At 43.3% G+C, this 18,169-nt stretch overlaps 1 protein-coding gene across 3 annotated transcripts in view; it reads left to right on the plus strand.

Annotated features, from left to right (window-relative positions):
- Positions 1 to 17,620, plus strand: part of LOC117582261 (hemicentin-1) — a 106,969-nt gene extending 89,349 nt beyond the window's left edge. Inside the window, exons 5-9 of one of the 3 annotated variants that reach the window (XM_034269882.1) lie at positions 2,589 to 4,808; positions 4,881 to 5,540; positions 7,838 to 8,263; positions 9,604 to 9,999; positions 17,550 to 17,620. In XM_034269882.1, the coding sequence (XP_034125773.1) occupies positions 2,589 to 4,808; positions 4,881 to 5,540; positions 7,838 to 8,263; positions 9,604 to 9,999; positions 17,550 to 17,578 (3,731 nt within the window). In that variant the 3' untranslated portion in view covers positions 17,579 to 17,620. Of the gene's footprint in view, positions 1 to 2,588; positions 4,809 to 4,880; positions 5,541 to 7,837; positions 8,264 to 9,603; positions 10,000 to 17,549 lie in introns of those variants that run through there. The other 2 variants (XM_034269879.1, XM_034269881.1) reach the window with 2 other exon arrangements.
- The last annotated feature ends 549 nt before the right edge of the window (positions 17,621 to 18,169 follow it).

The following is an 18,169-nucleotide window of genomic DNA, read 5'->3' on the forward strand; positions in this document are numbered from 1 at the left end:
TGCCAAATCTTCCTCATCTCTATATCTATTTTCTACATAATTTATCTTCCCAATTTTCTTCTGCCGTAATTATACTCTTAAAGTCTTCCAACTGCCATCATTAAATCCTTATTCCGCATATCCAAGAAATATAAGTACTTTTTTTTTGCCAATTTTCTTGAATTTTTCTGTTCATATTTTTGTTTGCAAAAAAAAATATCCAAGCTTCATGGCAAATGTCAGCCAGAGCGCCGTGGTCCTCTCTAGCTCTTTTTTTTATGAGGTAGTAGGGGTAGTTAGGGGGCGTAGTTGGGCGTGCCGGTAACACCCCGACATCAGCGTGAAACTACATGGCTGGCTGGGCATGAAAATGGCCAAGTGGGGTGGGGTGGGGTGAGGTGTGGAGCATGTGTTGAAATGCAAACTTGATTTTTCCCTGCTCTGCCTCTTCTGCTGGCCCCCTCTGGGCACTGCTGCTGCTGCTGGTCGCTGCTGACAAGCGTTGCTCATTAAATTTTATTTTATAATTACACACACCAGCAAACACACACACGTATTTATATATGTATGTGTGTGTTTGTGTGTGTATTTCCCCCTCATTTAGGAGTTAGGCTTTAATGTTTCGAGGCGACGCGTAATTGGGTCCCGGATAACGCATTTTTTTCGTGGCATACCCTATGAGGAAGAGGGTACTGGGATTTTGAATGGCAGATTGTTACGCTGCAAGGAAGGAAAACTCTAAAAAGATAATACAAATTAAGAAGAAGCGAATTAAGACTAGAAATAGAAAACGGAAAGGCTCCTCCAGCTCAGACGTCGCTACAAATTAAAAACAAATAAATTTCTGCATAGTTGTTGAGTTGTTGATGAGAGAGCGAGCGCCAGGTCGAACAGTTACAATTCCGTCATAATGCCACCCCGCTCTGTTGCTCAGATCGTCAATGCAGACCCTTTTCACCCTCCCTTCGCCAAGCATTCGTGGCTTATCTGCATTTGTGATCGGACCTCGACTGACTAACCCACAAACTTTCGTTATTTTCGATAGCTTCAGGCTACAGTATCACACATTTGTATGGGTACACAATTGCAGGTGCAGAATATAGTACAAATGTAACCCCCCAGATCGGTTTTCATAACTCATAACAAAGATGAAAACTGTATTAAAGTTATTCCACTCAATTCATCCTTCAAGGGTATTCAAAATGTTCCCTCTAAAAATTCACTCCTTGCTTTCTTTTTTTGATATTTTTTTGTTGGCATGTTCTCTGGAACTGCTCTTTCCTACTCCAGGAGCTTAGACCATGACGCAGGCACATTACACTCCGCTTCACGAATTAGTGCCAGGGACAGCAGCAGCAGCAGCAGCAGCAGCAACAAAAACAATTGGGTGAATGTTGATGGTTGGCAGCGTGTGGGCAGGGGCAATGGGTTTGGGTTTGGGGGTGTGGGGGAGTGGAAGGAGTCTGCAGGCGGCAGGCAGACGGTGATTAAACTAAAGTGTTCGAAAGTTAATTGGCGCAACAACAACAGCAACAATTATACTTAGCCACTATTATGCCTCACGCTTGAATGGCCAGCAGATGGGTGTTAGGCGGGGGGGGGCTGAAATATGTACCCCCTTTACGATTCGATACGATGCGATGCGATACGGAACGCAACTAACGGCACTTAAACCAAATGACCAACGCTGGACACAATGGACAGCTAAACGCGCAAAAGTCGAGTGGAAATGTGTTGGGGCAATGAAGCACGGGCTGTGCGGGGCAGAACCTCTGCTATGTTTAGACACATTTGGAACAGTAGGGAGACGAATGTATGCGAGTCAGGATATAGGAGACTATAGACGTGTGGATATACTTTATACGTTACCGATAAGTAACAAAAATGATCAATAATTATAATAACTCTACGAAATACATTATTTTTTGCATTATTCTCTCATAGCAACGCCTTTAAATCATTCACCAAACAAAGTTTCTGTCACAGAATCCTGTTACTCGTTATCGAAAACTATTGATAACTAATAGTCTTACAAATTCCTTCATCCTTTTGATGAATTCTCTCATGGCAAGAGTTTTAATTCATTCACCACCAATATTTATAATTATTTCAAATCTTCAAAAATGCCTTAACATGTTTATGGAAACTTTTCTAATGTAGACTCCAACTCCAAACTACATTTGTGTTTAGGAAACCTCTAAATGTAGCCACTGTACGCCACAAAAAAATTAATTCCAGCAACAACCCAAAGCTCATTTCCCATTTCCCCCAACACTCGTCTATACATAGTATATTTTTGTTCCCACAAATTGGCATTATTTAAAAATGTCGATGGGTCACGCTGTTGAACGAACTCCTCGTCAACGTCAACCATCCGCGCCCTTTATGGGGGTAAAGTACTTGTACTTGTACTTGTACTTGTGTAGGTCCTTTGACTGCTGTTGTTTGGGTTGTTTTTGGGACCGTTGTCGTGTAATTGAAAACGGTTATTGGCAAGTTAATGGCTCAAACGAACCAGAAACCAGTAGCCCAATAGCCAGTAGCCACAACCAGAAAATAATTGACTATTTTGTATGCTAAACCCCCCATTCTTTTCTCTTTTTTCCTAGATTACCCACGAGTGGAGGTGGGGCCACAGAACCCCATGCGAATTGAACGCGATCATGTTGCCAAACTCGAGTGCCGTGTGGATGCCAAGCCGATGGTCAGCAATGTGCGATGGTCACGCAACGGGCAGTATGTGAGTGCCACGCCCGTGCATACAATCTATCGTGTCAATCGACATCATGCCGGCAAGTACACCTGCAGTGCGGACAACGGCCTGGGCAAGACAGGCGAGAAGGACATCGTTCTGGATGTTCTCTATCCGCCAATTGTTGTCATCGAATCGAAGACACATGAGGCGGAGGAGGGGGAGACTGTTCTGGTGCGTTGCAATGTGACCGCCAATCCGCCTCCGATTACAATCGAATGGCTGAAGGAAGGTGCCCCCGATTTTCGCTACACGGGAGAGCTCCTGACCCTCGTCTCGGTGCGGGCGGAGCATGCTGGCAACTACATTTGCCGCTCGGTGAATATCATGCAACCGTTCAACACGAAGCGTATCGAGGGTGTCGGCAACTCTACGGTGGCTCTGCTGGTCCGTCATCGGCCCGGACAGGCTTACATTACGCCCAACAAGCCCGTGGTTCATGTGGGCAATGGTGTGACTCTGACCTGCTCCGCCAATCCCCCAGGCTGGCCTGTGCCGCAGTATCGCTGGTTCCGAGACATGGATGGGGATGTGGGTAATACCCAGAAGATTCTCGCTCAAGGACCACAGTATTCCATACCCAAAGCACATCTGGGCAGCGAGGGCAAGTACCATTGTCATGCGGTGAATGAGTTGGGCATTGGCAAGATTGCCACAATTATCCTGGAGGTGCATCAGCCGCCACAATTTCTGGCCAAGCTGCAGCAGCACATGACGCGCCGGGTCGGAGATGTGGACTATGCCGTGACGTGCAGCGCCAAGGGCAAACCCACACCACAAATCCGTTGGATCAAAGATGGCACCGAAATACTGCCCACCAGGAAGATGTTTGATATTCGGACGACACCCACAGATGCTGGCGGTGGAGTCGTCGCCGTTCAGAGTATTCTCCGCTTCAGGGGCAAGGCACGACCAAATGGAAATCAACTTTTGCCCAGCGATCGTGGACTGTACACGTGCCTCTACGAGAACGATGTGAACTCTGCGAATTCTTCGATGCATCTGCGGATTGAACACGAACCCATCATCATTCATCAGTATAATAAAGTGGCTTTTGATATGCGAGAATCCGCTGAGGTCGTGTGTCGTGTACAGGCCTATCCCAAGCCAGAATTTCAATGGCAATTTGGCAACAATCCCTCACCGTTGACCATGTCCTCGGATGGACATTACGAGATAAGCACAAGAATGGAAAATAATGACATTTACACCTCCATTCTACGGATTGCACATCTGCAGCACTCTGACTACGGGGAGTACATCTGCAGGGCTGTCAATCCCTTGGATAGCATTCGAGCGCCCATCAAACTACAACCCAAGGGACAGCCGGAAAAGCCAACGAATCTGAAGGTCTTGGAAGTGGCTCACAATTATGCGGTGCTGGCCTGGCTGCCGGGCTTCAATGGTGGCTTTATGAGCACCAAATATTTGGTTAGCTACCGCCGTGTGGCCACACCGCGGGAACAATTGCTGGCGGATTGCTCGGGCCATGGCTATATACCCAGTTATCAGGTGTCGTCCAGCTCCTCGAATGTCGGTGCCCACGAGTGGATTGAGTTCAACTGTTTCCGCGAGAATCCCTGCAAGCTGGCGCCCCTCGATCAGCATCAGAGCTACATGTTCAAGGTATACGCTCTCAACTCCAAGGGCACTTCGGGGTACTCCAACGAGGTGCTGGCCACCACAAAAGTCAGCAAGATCCCGCCGCCACTGCATGTCAGCTATGATCCAAATTCGCATGTTCTGGGCATCAATGTGGCTGCCACATGTCTGTCGCTCATTGCCGTCGTCGAATCGTTGGTCACGCGCGAGGCCACGGTGCCCATGTGGGAGATTGTCGAGACCCTGACGCTGCTGCCATCGGGCAGTGAGACAACATTCAAGGAGGCTGTCATCAATCACATGGCACGCACGGCACACTACACAACGGCCACATCGTCGGGCAGGAATGGAGCTCATCTGGGCGAAGATCGCACAATGGCCCTAGCGGAGACAGCAGGCCCGGGACCCGTGGTACGCGTCAAGCTGTGTCTCCGCTCGAATCACGAGCATTGTGGCGCCTATGCGAATGCAGAAAGTAAGTGGAAAGTCGCCCTTTAATCACATAAATTCCCGCTAATTTTACACTCATTTTCCGACCCTCAAACAGTTGGCAAATCCTACATGCCTCACAATTCCTCCATGACCACCTCGGCGCTGGTGGCCATCGTTATTGCTTCGTTATCCTTTCTGGTGTTTTTGGCTTTGCTTTACGCCTTTTGTCGCTGCCGGCGCACGCATGCCGCCAAAAAGCAAGCAGCCGGCGGCAATGCCACAACCACAACGACAACAACGACAACAGGGACGGGGCCTGGGGCCAAGGAGTACGACCTGGATGATACCCCAACATCCGGGGCTGACCCGCAGCAAACCCAACAGCAGCAGCAGCAGCAGCAGCACCCACCGAATCTGCCGCCACCACCGCCGTATTATCCCAGTGGCACTTTGGACAGCAAGCAAGACGGTGGCAGCGGCAGCGGCAGTGGTGGCATGGAGCTTACCCTTACGGCCCTGCACGATCCTGACGAGCAGCTGAACATGCAACAGCAGCAGAACGAAGCTCTACACAGCGGACTGTACCATCAGCCGCAGGCGGCAGCATCGGCGAAAGCCATTTTGGGGCTCTACGGTGGTGGCGGCGGAGGCGGCAGCCAGCACTCGAATGGCTATGGCTATCATGTGACAAGTGCCATTGGTGTGGATGGCGACAGCTATCAAGTGATGCCGTCCGCAGCAGCAGCAGCAGCAGGAGGACATGGTGCAGGCGAGTGTAAGTACAGCCAATGAAAAATGTTAGTGCTTAAATTGGGTAAATTAATGGGGAGGATGGGTGGGATCATCGAGTGCTGTTCTGTGCTTACCATTTCCCGTGGAAGACTAGCTTTTACCCCTTTTATACCTACCAAAATTTACCATGCTAGTTCTATCTAGAAATATTTGGGCTGCAAACATTTCCTCATTACCAATATTTTTCGTTGGCAGTTCTGCACAGTGATACTCTACTGTACAGCCAATGAAAAATGTTAGTTATAACCAAACACGAATAAAATGAAGTAGAACATTTTATCAGATTCATAGAAGTAAGATCGATGGCCTTTCTCTACCCATTACAAACTGATTTTATAATCTCCTTGGAATCTATTTCCCTACCAACATTTTTCCTTGGGTGTATGCAGCTTTCGAGCATTTTTGGGGCAAACCCAGGCGACAACTTATGAAGAACCATGGCATCAGTATGTGTGTGTCTGTGTGTGTGTGTCTTGATTAAGCGACACATTTTTCGGTGCAGATTTATGGCCGCCATTTCGTTGCTGTCCCCCCTCCCATGGTGCTACCCTGATTCACGTCTCTCTGCCGGAGTTTTTGGCCGTAATTGCATTTCATGTCAATCTAGAGGCGCCAAACAGGGCAGCTCCTCATCCCCATCCTGCTCCTCCACTTACCAGGCTACTCATGCAAATGCAACGCTCTCAGGCACTTGGAAATCTGTTCCCCTCGGAGTGTTTGGTGTCCGAGTGTCCGGCATAAGCAGCTCGCTCGCTCGCTTGCTGGCCGTGGCAACCCATGGCACGACACCACGATTCGTGCAGGACACCGGGAGTGGCCCCCACCGAAAAGTAGACGTCGAGTCGTAATTCCAATTAAGTGAGAATTAAACCGTTATCCTTGCCTGGCTTTGTTCGGCGCAGAGGGAGGGAGGTAGAGGCTTTCTTTTATTATTTTTTGCCGCTCTTAATTGGTTTTAAGTCGACTCAAGTGCCATGCCTGGGAGCTGTTTTATATATCATTGCCAACAAATCAAACTGGAGGGGATGCTCGCGTGTGTTTTTTGATTGGTTTGAAGAGTGGAATTTGTTCCTTTTTTTCAGGCCATTAGGGTTTAGGATTTAGATTATATTTCAGGAAGGCTTCTATTAGAAAGGGAGAGATTTTTAGACCCTAGATAAATTTTGCTATTCCTTAAATAGAAACACTAAAAGTCCCTTTGTAAATCTTACCCAAAAAACCTTTAAAATAAATATGATTTGAGCAATTAAACCAGCTTGAACGCAATTGAAATATAACCTTTTTTTGTTGTTCCAACTAATCTTCTCACAAGAACTCCCACGACAACTTAAAGAAGTCAGAACACTTATACTTTAATCCGATTATGCTGGAGAGAACTTAACCCCAAACCAAAAACGAGACCATGAAAAGAAAACCACGACCCCAATAGCAGTCACCTACAACCCTCCCCTCGTAGCACCTGAGTTTTCATCAGAGCTGTCACAGAAAAAAACACAAAGAAATGCCACTTTACACCTAAATGAAAAGCAACATGTAGAAACCTGAACTGGAGGGGTGACCAAATAAAAGGAAAATGTACGGGTTGATTCCTCCCCTGAATTTCTGTTGTTAGAGTTTTCACTATGGGATTTTCACTTGCACGTTTTGGGGGACAAAAACCCCACAGAATTGTAAAAAAATCTAAAAATACCCCCCAAATATTTAAGGCTTTAAAAATGTCTAAAATATAATAATAAATATTAAAATAAAATAAAATAATATCAAATAATATTAAAAAATATATACAAAAATATATAAAACAAAAAAATTCAAACACCAACAAATGCAAGGCTGAGCTCCCTACCAATCCCTACCGCTACCTTTCAGAAAGTATACATTCTGGTTCCGTCTTTGCAACACCTCAAACGTTAAATAAAAAGGGAAGTGTGGCCGACCATTCTCATTTCTGCAACACGTTGATAATTAAATGGTGGGGCGGCAGCCAGTCCCCCATACTCCTTTTGCCGTATCCGTAACCCACACAAAGAGCGAATTTTAATTGTGCTGGTCGGTCGCTGGGGTTCGCCTTTGTTGCTCTGTTCTTTCCTGCTATTTTTCGTCTCTTCTCTGGCAAGCGTCAACTTAATTACTATTTCTCTACCACCCACTCTCACACTTGTCCTAACACAATCCCACCACACACACCCACACACACTCTTAAACCCACACACCCGCTCACACATTTGGGGCACAAACACTTCCACATCGTTGGTGGTTCGGTGTGTGTGGTTGCATCCAAAGCAGGACCACTTGAGGCGACACCAGTAGCCGGCAACAACAACAACAACCAAAAGCAGCAACAGCAGCAGAAACTACAACAAAATTCAGCACGCGCCAATTTAACGAACCAACCCACCATCACCAACATCACCAACACCATATGCAACAGCTCCACGAACCTCACCAACCCAACTCCTCACACTCACACTCAGCCCAACACCCACACCCACACCCACAGCAAGCTCCTCACAACCCACAACTCCAATGCCACCTCAACCTTAAAGCGGAAGAACCATCTGGGAAGCGGAAAGGATAGGATAGAGAGGGAGCGAGCGGCCATGCTGACCGCAGCCACGGCGGCAACAACCACAGCTCTGGCAACCACCATTACAACAACATCACGTAATGCCAAAACCGCAACAACAACTACAACGCTGGCCATCACAGGTAACACCCACGTCCCGCCCCCATCATCGTTGGAGTCGAGGAGGAAGAGACACTTAAACTTGCTGCACCACAGCCAAGGGGAGCGAGCGAGACTCCACTGTACACCATCAAATGTTGCCGTTGCACTCTCCACAAAATTTAGAGCACCCAAGCAAAGTGTTTAGTTTTGTTTCTTTTTTTGTATCTGCATCTGCACCCATGCACCAGTCACCATGCACCACTCTCTTGTTGATGTTCCTTTTTTGTCACTAATTGTTGCACACAAATGTTTTTATAAATGTTTGGCAGGGTGGGGCTGTGGGTTGGCTGAAGGTACTAAAGTTGTAAACGAATTTATGGTGGAATTTGTGGTGTTCTTTAACGCAGCGGAAAATGATGCCACGACAAATTTGGGTGAAAGATGGGGGAAACCACTTTGGGAGTATTTTCCGCTTAATGATAAAGTCTCTTGGCTGTCAAATTTCCACGCTCTGTTCTCCTTTATGAATTTTTGTGATTTTTACATCAAGTTAGAGCGGGTTTGTTGCCCACTCTAGGTGTTATCTATGCTAGACTGTCTATTGGAATCAACTTTTTTATCTTTTCATAGCCTAGACTAAATATTTTCTGTTGTTTCACATCATACTATTCATTTCATTCAATCAGAATCTTCTTTTATTTCATACATTCAGTTCATAATAATTTACCTAATTTTCATTCATTCACTTTCTGATCTTTCAGTTCTTTCTGTGGTTCGTTATCTGAAATTGCAAGAAAAAACCTCTGTAACAAAAATTTGGAAATTGTATCCCCCAGGAGCATCTAACATATTTTTCAGATAGTCTTTCAGAAAAGTAATAATCTTGATAAATGTGCGAAAAATCATGCCCCATCGAAGCGTAGCCTCGTCACACAGCCAAAGGGATGGTGATCTCTTTCGGTTGCGCTTAAATATTCGTAAAGGAAATAAAGTTACTGGAGCGCCACCGATTCTTATGGTTCATGTTTAAGGATGAGTTTTCGAGGGAGTTTCCTTGGGTTTTCCTGGCATTGCTTCTTGGCTTAAATCTTTAACCCTCTCTTTAATTATGCAAGCAAAATGGCAGTAGAAAATCCATCAGAGTGTATGTTTCTGATGAGCATGACTTGGCCATACCTATGGGAGGTGTTCCGTGTTAGTCTGTGTGTTAGTGTTTTCCAATTAACCCATGTGACTTTCAAGTTTCCTCTTCAATGCCGCCAGCACTTTAACACGCACTCAGCACCTTTTTTTCGCTGCACAACTAAATATAAATATAAAAGGTCCTCCTGGCCAACAACAGCCTTAATTAAACACCCAAAAACATTGCTAATTGTTCCAGGGTCGAGCAACAATTCGAATGAGAACAACTACAGTAATGCCAGGGATCTGTCGCAGGAGGCTCTGTGGCGGCTCCAATTGGCTGCCGCTCAATCCCAGCAAATCTATGTGGAGCGACCGCCATCGGCGTTCAGCGGTTTGGTGGATTACAGCGGCTATCCGCCGCACATTCAAACCGTCACCAGCTCGCTGAGTCAACAGAATTTCGGACAGTCGACTGGTGGTGGTGGAGCGGGTGCTTCTGGCACGCAGCCACTGGCACCGCACGAAATGCTGCAGGCGGCCCAGCGTTACGGCACACTGAGAAAATCGGGAAAACAGCCCCCACTGCCACCGATGCGAAAGGATCTGCAGCAACAACAACAACAGCAACAGAAGCCGCAACAGCAGCAATTAGGTAAGTGTTGAGGCACTTCGATTTCTGGAGATTTATAATATATTTTTAGTTTGAAAACATCAGAAAATCGAAATAAATCGATAATCTCTTTTAACATTTTTTTTTAAATTTTTTTTGGATCTTAATGGAAAATATTAAATAAATATAGTTTCAGTCCTTGAAATTCGCTTACCTAGCTCTAACGCAAGAAAAGTATCAGCATATATCGAAAATCGGGAATACTTCAGAAAAACAATCGATTTTTAATCGAAATGTTGAAAATAAAGATGAAAAATTTCACATCTAAGACGTAAAGAACGAAAATATAACAATTTATGAATATTTGATTTATGAAAAATTGTTCAAAAATAAATGCAAATCTTCCCAGATATAAATTCTTGCCAAAACTTGAACTCAAAGCAGCAAAAAGAACTCGATATACATATGTAGATATTTCATTCCATTGCCAAGTACTGACCGTTTTTTGTAACAATAATCATTATTTATATCAAATACCAAAGCAACAAGCATTCCTCAATCCTTATCCAAATCGGTTGAGCAGACTAAGAAATCAGTTTGATTGATTATGCACTTAAGTGTTGGGGAAATGTTTGGATAGGAGTTTGCTGGTGGTGCTGGTGCTGGTACTGCATTCTGCCTGCCGCTTCAAGCTGATGCCTTGCCAGATAAATAAAATAGAATTTCCTCACTATCAGGACAATGGCAGGCAAGGACACGCCATGCCAAAGCTCCCCCCCACACTCACATATAGAATTTGCATCTGTATATTCTTTTATGCAGCTGTACAACAGCAGGAGCAGCAGCAGCAGGATGCAGGATAAATGCACATAAAATAGTCAGCTCTAGGACAGCCCGTTACCGCCCCCACTCACTTATTCCAGGGTATGCGGCTCCTTCTCTTCGCATCTATCAAAAACAACAAATAGCTTGCAGCGACAACTATCGCAGACTCCTGCCTGCCTCACTCCAACGAAAAACACCAACGAAAAAGGAGTAAAAATACTGCAAAAATACCAAAAATAAACTATGCAAAATGCAAGAGAGAGAGAGAGTAGGCTATAGGTAGAGCGAGTGCGAGTGCGAGTGCGAGCGCTATTAAAAATGTAAAATGCAAGAGCAGAAAATATTTTACAAAATCAAAATCAAACAACGCTGCCAGCTGTAAGTGAAGTGAATCACTGAAGAGAAACCGAACACATGCACCCACACAATACAGAGATACAAACATAAACACACAAACACACACACACACACCACACATATGTGGAGAGACTGGGAGAAAAGCAGTACTACAGCATCAGTGGTATTAAAGGAGATTTAAGTGGAGACAGAGGCAGAGGCAAGACAGTGGTGAGGACTTGGTATAAATAAGCCCTTAAAAGGATACAAACAGTAAGATAAGAAGAGGCTGATTTAACTTGTTTATCAATAAATAGGTGACATTTAAACTTGTTTATGGATCAGATATCGATTATTACTCATTCAAAACGTATAACTTAGCGATGAAAAAACTTTTTTACTGCAAGAAATACTTATAACATTTATCTACCGAATAATAATCTATATAAAATGTCTTATCAGTACCCGAAACTACATGGAATATAATGAAAAATGTATGGTACTCTTTGGAGTCATTTTTGAATAATATTCATTTCATCTATTGATGACAAAACGTATTAAAATTCATCAAATTCCATAATTAACATTAAATTGTATTGATAATTCGATGTTTTTCATCAAAATCTACTTAAATATATGCCATTCGCTGGCTCTGTTTAATTTCCATCAACTATTCATTGCAATGCTGCAAAAACCACAGAGAACGAACATCAAAGCCCACGTGGTTTTACCTCAGGAATTGATTGGTTCTCCCCATTGTCCCTGTGTGGGGGTGCAAATGCCACATGGAATGCATAAAAAGGATTGCAAATGCGAATGCGAATGCGAATGCTACTGCTTTTAATGCCACTGCCACTGCATTTTGCTCCATCTAGCTTGTGTTTTTTTTTCAGTATGCGCACGGGTCACGGCACGTATACCTGATTTTTTCTAGTTATGCATAAGATTTCCCTTCTGTAACTGGTTCTGTTGTCCGTGATATCTTCTAAATGCTCCTTCAATTAGACAGTCAGCGAGAGAGAGAGAGCCAGAAGGGGAGGACAAACCACTGCGGTCTCTCCTCAGAATGGACCCCAAAACAATTGTTTTCCCGGACAGCGGAGGCAGTGGGGGGACAAGAGCTCTTTCATATTTAGCCGTATACATTATGAACTGCTTCTAATCGGCTTAAAGGAGAAGCTGCTACTGCATGACCAGCTGCAAGAACTGCAAGGAGCACCGAAAACATTTCAATTAAAACAAAAGCCATGGCCAAAGACTCGCACACGAAGGACTCGACTCTCTGTCTCTGCAGCAGTCGTGTGCCGCATTTTTGGCCACAAAGCAACGAACCAAAAGGAAGACCCGGAAGACAGTAGGCCAAGCGGGACTATGAAAATATGCCAACTCAAGACAAGGAGAAAAACAGGGCAATAGCAAGGAGAGGCAGTGAGTTGAGTGGAAGTTGGAAAGGAAGTTCTGCAAAAGGGTTTAAAAAATAATAATTACAGCAAGAGAGGAAAATTTAAGTAAAATCTATGGTAAAAATAATTTATTGATAATTATTCGATTGATAAACATAACAATAGATACAAGATATTAACCGATGGGGAATCTTTCTTCTCAATAATACATCGAAAATAATACATCTTAATCGCTTTAAGAACGCATTTATCGATAAATAATCGAATCGTATATCCTCGGTCCAGATACACACAAAATATCAAAGTTTAAATACTCCTTCGATCGAAAGAGCAACAAAAATGCAACCAAAAAATCGAGAGAAAAAAAAGGAACAAGTAAAAGATGGAAGAGTGTCAGTTGATGCCTTTAGATGAAGACGACTAAGAGAAGACTCCTTCCAGGCTTCAGTTTGGCTTTTATGCTGTTACCGTCTTTGCTTTTCGCCTTCTGCCACTCTCCCTGCTTGAACCTCTTCAGCAGTACCTTCTTCCATTTGTGCAGTAAGTGGAGTGGAGTGGAGTGGAGTGGAGGAGTGGCCCCATTCGAGGGCCAGTTTAAAGCAATAAAAACCAGCAACAGAAACAACAGCCGAGGAATCTTGTTAACCCTTTCTGTTTCTCTCCCTCTATCGCTGTCTCTGTATCTCCCACTGTTCGACTTTGATGACCATAGAAGCAAACGTAGAAAGCAAATGGAAAAGCAAGCAACACAATAGTATTTTTCGCTGTTGTGTTTCCATGCCATGCCCCCAAAAATTGTTTCAGTATGCAATGCTTTTGAGTTCTCTACGATTTTCGCAATTCAATTGCCGATTTGTGTGCAGGAGTGGTCTGGGGGGTGCTGTGGGTTTTTCCCACAAATGGAGGACCAATACAAATCACGAAGCGCGTTTCCTCACTCTATTCGCTGGATTGAATTGCAACAGAATCCGAGTCCGAGTGCCATTGGCATTGGCATGCAGTTGTTCTTGAAATCATTTTCTGGTACATTTTTGGGTAATTTATGGGAATTTTTGGGAACTCCTGGGACTTTTGAAAAGGAATGTAAAGAGATCCAAAGATTAATTCGAAGAACTCTTCGTGGAACTATTTGTCACCAAAATGCAGAGAAATTAACTTTGAAAAATATGCAAACAAACAAAATAAATATCGGATAAACTTTTGCGGAATACTCTGCAAAAAAAAGATAAGAAGATTATTAATTTCCAACAAAATCAAAATAAATCCAACAATCCCCACAGTGATAAATCGTTTAAATTTAATTTAATTCCTTTTTTTGGCAATCGTAAATATGGTTCAGTTATCCATTAAAACTTTTGTTGGGTTGGTTGCTCTCGTTTTGGCTCGTGTTATTCCCGTTGATTAGATTTCCGAGCGTTTTTCTGCTCGGTTTTTGTGTGTGTTTTTCTGCTTCCCCGCCCTCCAATGATTTTGTGGCGTTTTGTGGGGGAAGAGTACGAACGAAATGCAAAAATTAACAATTGGAAGCATATTAACCGCATCAATTTCCGTGGGGAAGTCGAAAAACAAACACAAACACAGGACTACAATGTACACAGATCATTAAACATACATTCAGCTGGGATGCACAGCCCAGGGTAGACTCTGAAACACACACACCCACACACACAGCCAAGGACACACACACACAGCTGCACACGTACGTAGTACACCTTCAACATTATTTATTATGCCGCCATGGGGCGCCCTGGCCACAGCTTTCGACAAATTTTTTGGCAAAACATTTTACGTAATAAATTTATTTTAATTACAACGCCAAAAGTGCGGCCGTATCGTGGGGCCAGGGGGTAGGTAGGTGACTCCATGCCAGAGATACTTCCTCCAAAAGGATGGGTCATGGCACGGCAAGGGGGCGCGAAGCGGGGCCGGAGGCTGTTGTGTGGTTGGTAATGAATGCGCTTCAATTAAATGAAATATTCATAGGCATAAATACAAGAGCGCGCCACACAAAAGGCAGCAAGAGCAAGTGAGACAGCAAGAGAGAGAGAGAGAAGGAGAGAGCGAGAGAGAGACCAGGGTTAGGTGCAGGCAAGCGGTGGAAAAGAGAGGGGGGGTTACGGTGTGCCGAGGATCGGGGCAAAAGACAGGCAACCCAGACACACACAGGCAACACCTTGCTGCGGCATGTTTTATGAGCCAACAAAAGCCATACCGACTATCAGCTGACGATGAGGTGAACAGAAGGTGGCAGCACGAAGAGGAAACAGTACGGTGAAAAGTGGAAGAGAGTAAGGGTACAGCAAGCAGGCGACTAAGAGGAAGGGTAAAGGTGTGCGGCAAAAGGTGCAGCGGCGACGGAGGGTCAACGTTTATGGTGAATCGCAGAACTCCAGAGCGAACCAAACACGATACAACTCAGATACTCTTTAAAGCAACAAATTCACATAAAATATATTTCAAATTTGTTTCGGATTAACGTAGAATTTTGAGAGATTAAAGTAATGGTAAATTTTAACTCCACTTACCAATCATTAAAATGCATCAAATGGATTATCGGGATTTTAGCTGAAAAGTTACAAAGCAAAACAAATTTACATTAGAGTCATTATTAATATTAGTTTGTAATTAAAGGTGATTACTAGCGCATTTGTATGAGCTTAATGGCTTTAAATACATTTAAATGTAAACACATTTCTTTCCTTTCATCGAATTGTAATCATTTTAAACATTAAAAACATTCAACATTAATTGAACATTGACCCAGTAAGAAAAGTTTTACCCTCAAAAGCTGCACTTTGTGTAAAGGCTCTCAGCGGAGTCTGCATGTAATTTATGAATCTCGACTCTCCCCTCCATTCAATAGTTAATCAACTCTTTTGCCAGCCCAAAATACAAAAAGAGAGGGGAAAATAAAAAAAGCTTGTCGGAAAAACTCATTGCCAGCCCATTGGAGCCGTTTTGCAGCTTGTTAATTGCATGGCACAGGGAAAATGGTTTGAAAATGGCTGTGAAAAGCGGAAGGAAAATGTGGATGTCCTGTATGTCGAGTGGTGGTGGTCGGTTGAAAGGGTGGGCAGAGCAGGAGGAGGAGCAGCACAGGAGGCAAAGGGTGGGCTGTGTAATGCATATTTTCAAATAATTTACCAATTTGGCTGTAGCTTGTCTGTCTGTATTTCTGCTTTGACCAGGAGCTCCCGCCCTAACCATCCCTGCCCCCCATAAAATGTTTATTAGGTAATAAAACATAACAACAAGCGACCACCGACCAACGAACGAACGAACGAAAGAGCAAGCGAGCCAACAAACGAACGAACGAAAGTTGGCATAAAGCTCAAACGACCATGTCACATTTTGTGCTGCTGCTGTGCGGTTCTTGATGTCCCTCCCCACTGCCCCTACCACTACCCCACGCTTTCACACACTCCCCACGCTTGAAAAGAAAATAAAAATGTAGGATGGAGTCCACTCTAGTTAGTGGCTAGAGACTACAGCTGCTACCCTGTGTTCTAAGATACTGCAAAGATAATACAAAAAATACTGAAAAATAGCGCAGGCTACTAAAAAAAAAACCGGAGAAATACTGAAGATGGAAATACACGTACAAGAAAACTACCTCAGGGTAGTGTAGAAAACACTATTTCTAAATAATATGCAAAACATTTTCAAATTCAAATAATAATGGACAATAAAAACTCAGAAAAATTTAAAACTAAGCAAAGGAAAATTTATCTATGATAAAACGATCTGCATTAACCAAGAAATCATAAAAGCATATTTCTATGTGCATCACCGGTATAAACTCTTCATCAATTTCTAAGCAAAAAGCACTTGCTCTGTCGTTCATCTTTCCTAGAACCCAATCGACCCTAAAAACACTCCACAAATTACCGGGGTATAAACAGCAGCAGCAAAGCAAAGCGTTAATTGAGTTTTCCAAGCGAAAACTGTTTGAGTTGGTTGTGGTTGGGGGTTTGGGAGGGGAAAAACTCCGGCAAAGAGACAGAAATCAGAGGAAAAGCTTAGCTGCAAATGCATTTGGCTAAAAACCAAACAAAACTCTGCGGCAACGCAGATAAAATCTGTGCTTGTGCATCAGGAAAACGAATCAGAAAAGTATTTTATTGTGCCAGACTTTCCACTTCCACTTGACTTGAAAGGGGTGTGCGAGCGGGGAGAGCAGAGGTGACTGACTGTATCTGTGGAAAATGCAGGAAAATGTATTTATGCAAAAGTTGCAGTTGTCAGCGAGAGTGAGAGGCGAACGAGAGGCACAAGTCAAAGTGCATAAAGTGTTGCCTCCAAATCAGCGCAAAGGTGTGCGTGCGTGGAAGGAGAGGTGTCAGTGAGGTGTTGTATAGAGACAGGAGCAGAATATGGTGGCAGTTTCATACTTCGTATACTACGTATACAGGGCTACAAGTGGTGGTGTGTGTGTGTGTGTGAAGTGTTTTGGCATTTGAATTCAGTTTTTCCCATCGATAGAAAAGTCAGCAGCAGCAGCAGCAGCAGCAGATCCACACACGCTTCAAATCACACCAAATCCGAAATAAAAAAAATACTCGTATAGGTTATGGATGGGCTCTAAATGCAGATAGATGGGATATCAAAAATCCCACCATTGAGTGCTGGAGCATTATGCTGATTGAATGCAAATACATTTGGAGCGGCACAAACAAAAATGATTTTATTTATAAATATAAAATTTCAATATATAGTTTTTTATTATTTTTTTTTCTTCTTGCCGCTTCTTTTCCATTCAAAGTCAAACAAGCGACTGACCCCAATCCAAATAATAACCAGTGGGGGCATGGGTGGATATTATAATGCATAATACTCTTGTATTTTTTTTTGCTCATACAAATTAATGGCTTAACTGGGAGATGGAGGCAGACAGGCGGGAGCGGCGCGGCCTCTCATCAAACTCCATTAATTAATTTAAATTGCATATTCAAAAAAACATTATTTATTAATGAGCTTAAATATCGCACTAAACATAACACACACAAATCGATGTTCGTTTCGTTGCAGCGGATATAATACAGGATTTGGCAAATTAAACTAATTGCCAGTTAAGGAGAGACAACAACCACAGAGCAGCAGAGCAGCAGAGCGGCAAGAGAGCAACAAAAAAAACAAACAGCAACAACAGAGCAACATTTTGACATTAGCATTTAAGTAAGTTTACCACACACAAAAAAAAAGATTAAAACAATTTGAATTTTTAGTTGTTTAAGTGGCGTGAAATTTGCCAACAAAAGCAGAAACAGAAAAAGCTCTACACAAATAAAAAAGAATGGCAAGAAAATGCGCCTATTTCGACCAAAAACATAAGGAAAACAGGAAACGTATGCTAAATGTAAAAAAAAATTAAAACACACAGAAAATACCACACAAGATACTACAAGTATGCTAAGAAAACTACTATTTAACTTGAATTAGAACTACAAAGTTTTCCATTATTAATTTTTAAGTTCCATTTCCAAAGAAGAATTTGTCAAGTTCGATTTCTGGTCTGTTTCGGCTTTTATTTAATATTTGTACGAGCAAAGTACCACAAAATATACAAAAAAAACTACTACACAACATACCAAACAAATATACCAAACACACTGCAATAAAACTGCAGTAAAATTAAACCACAAAGCAAA

This window comes from Drosophila guanche, unplaced genomic scaffold (genome assembly GCF_900245975.1).
Source record: "Drosophila guanche unplaced genomic scaffold, DGUA_6, whole genome shotgun sequence".
NCBI lineage: Eukaryota > Metazoa > Arthropoda > Insecta > Diptera > Drosophilidae > Drosophila > Drosophila guanche.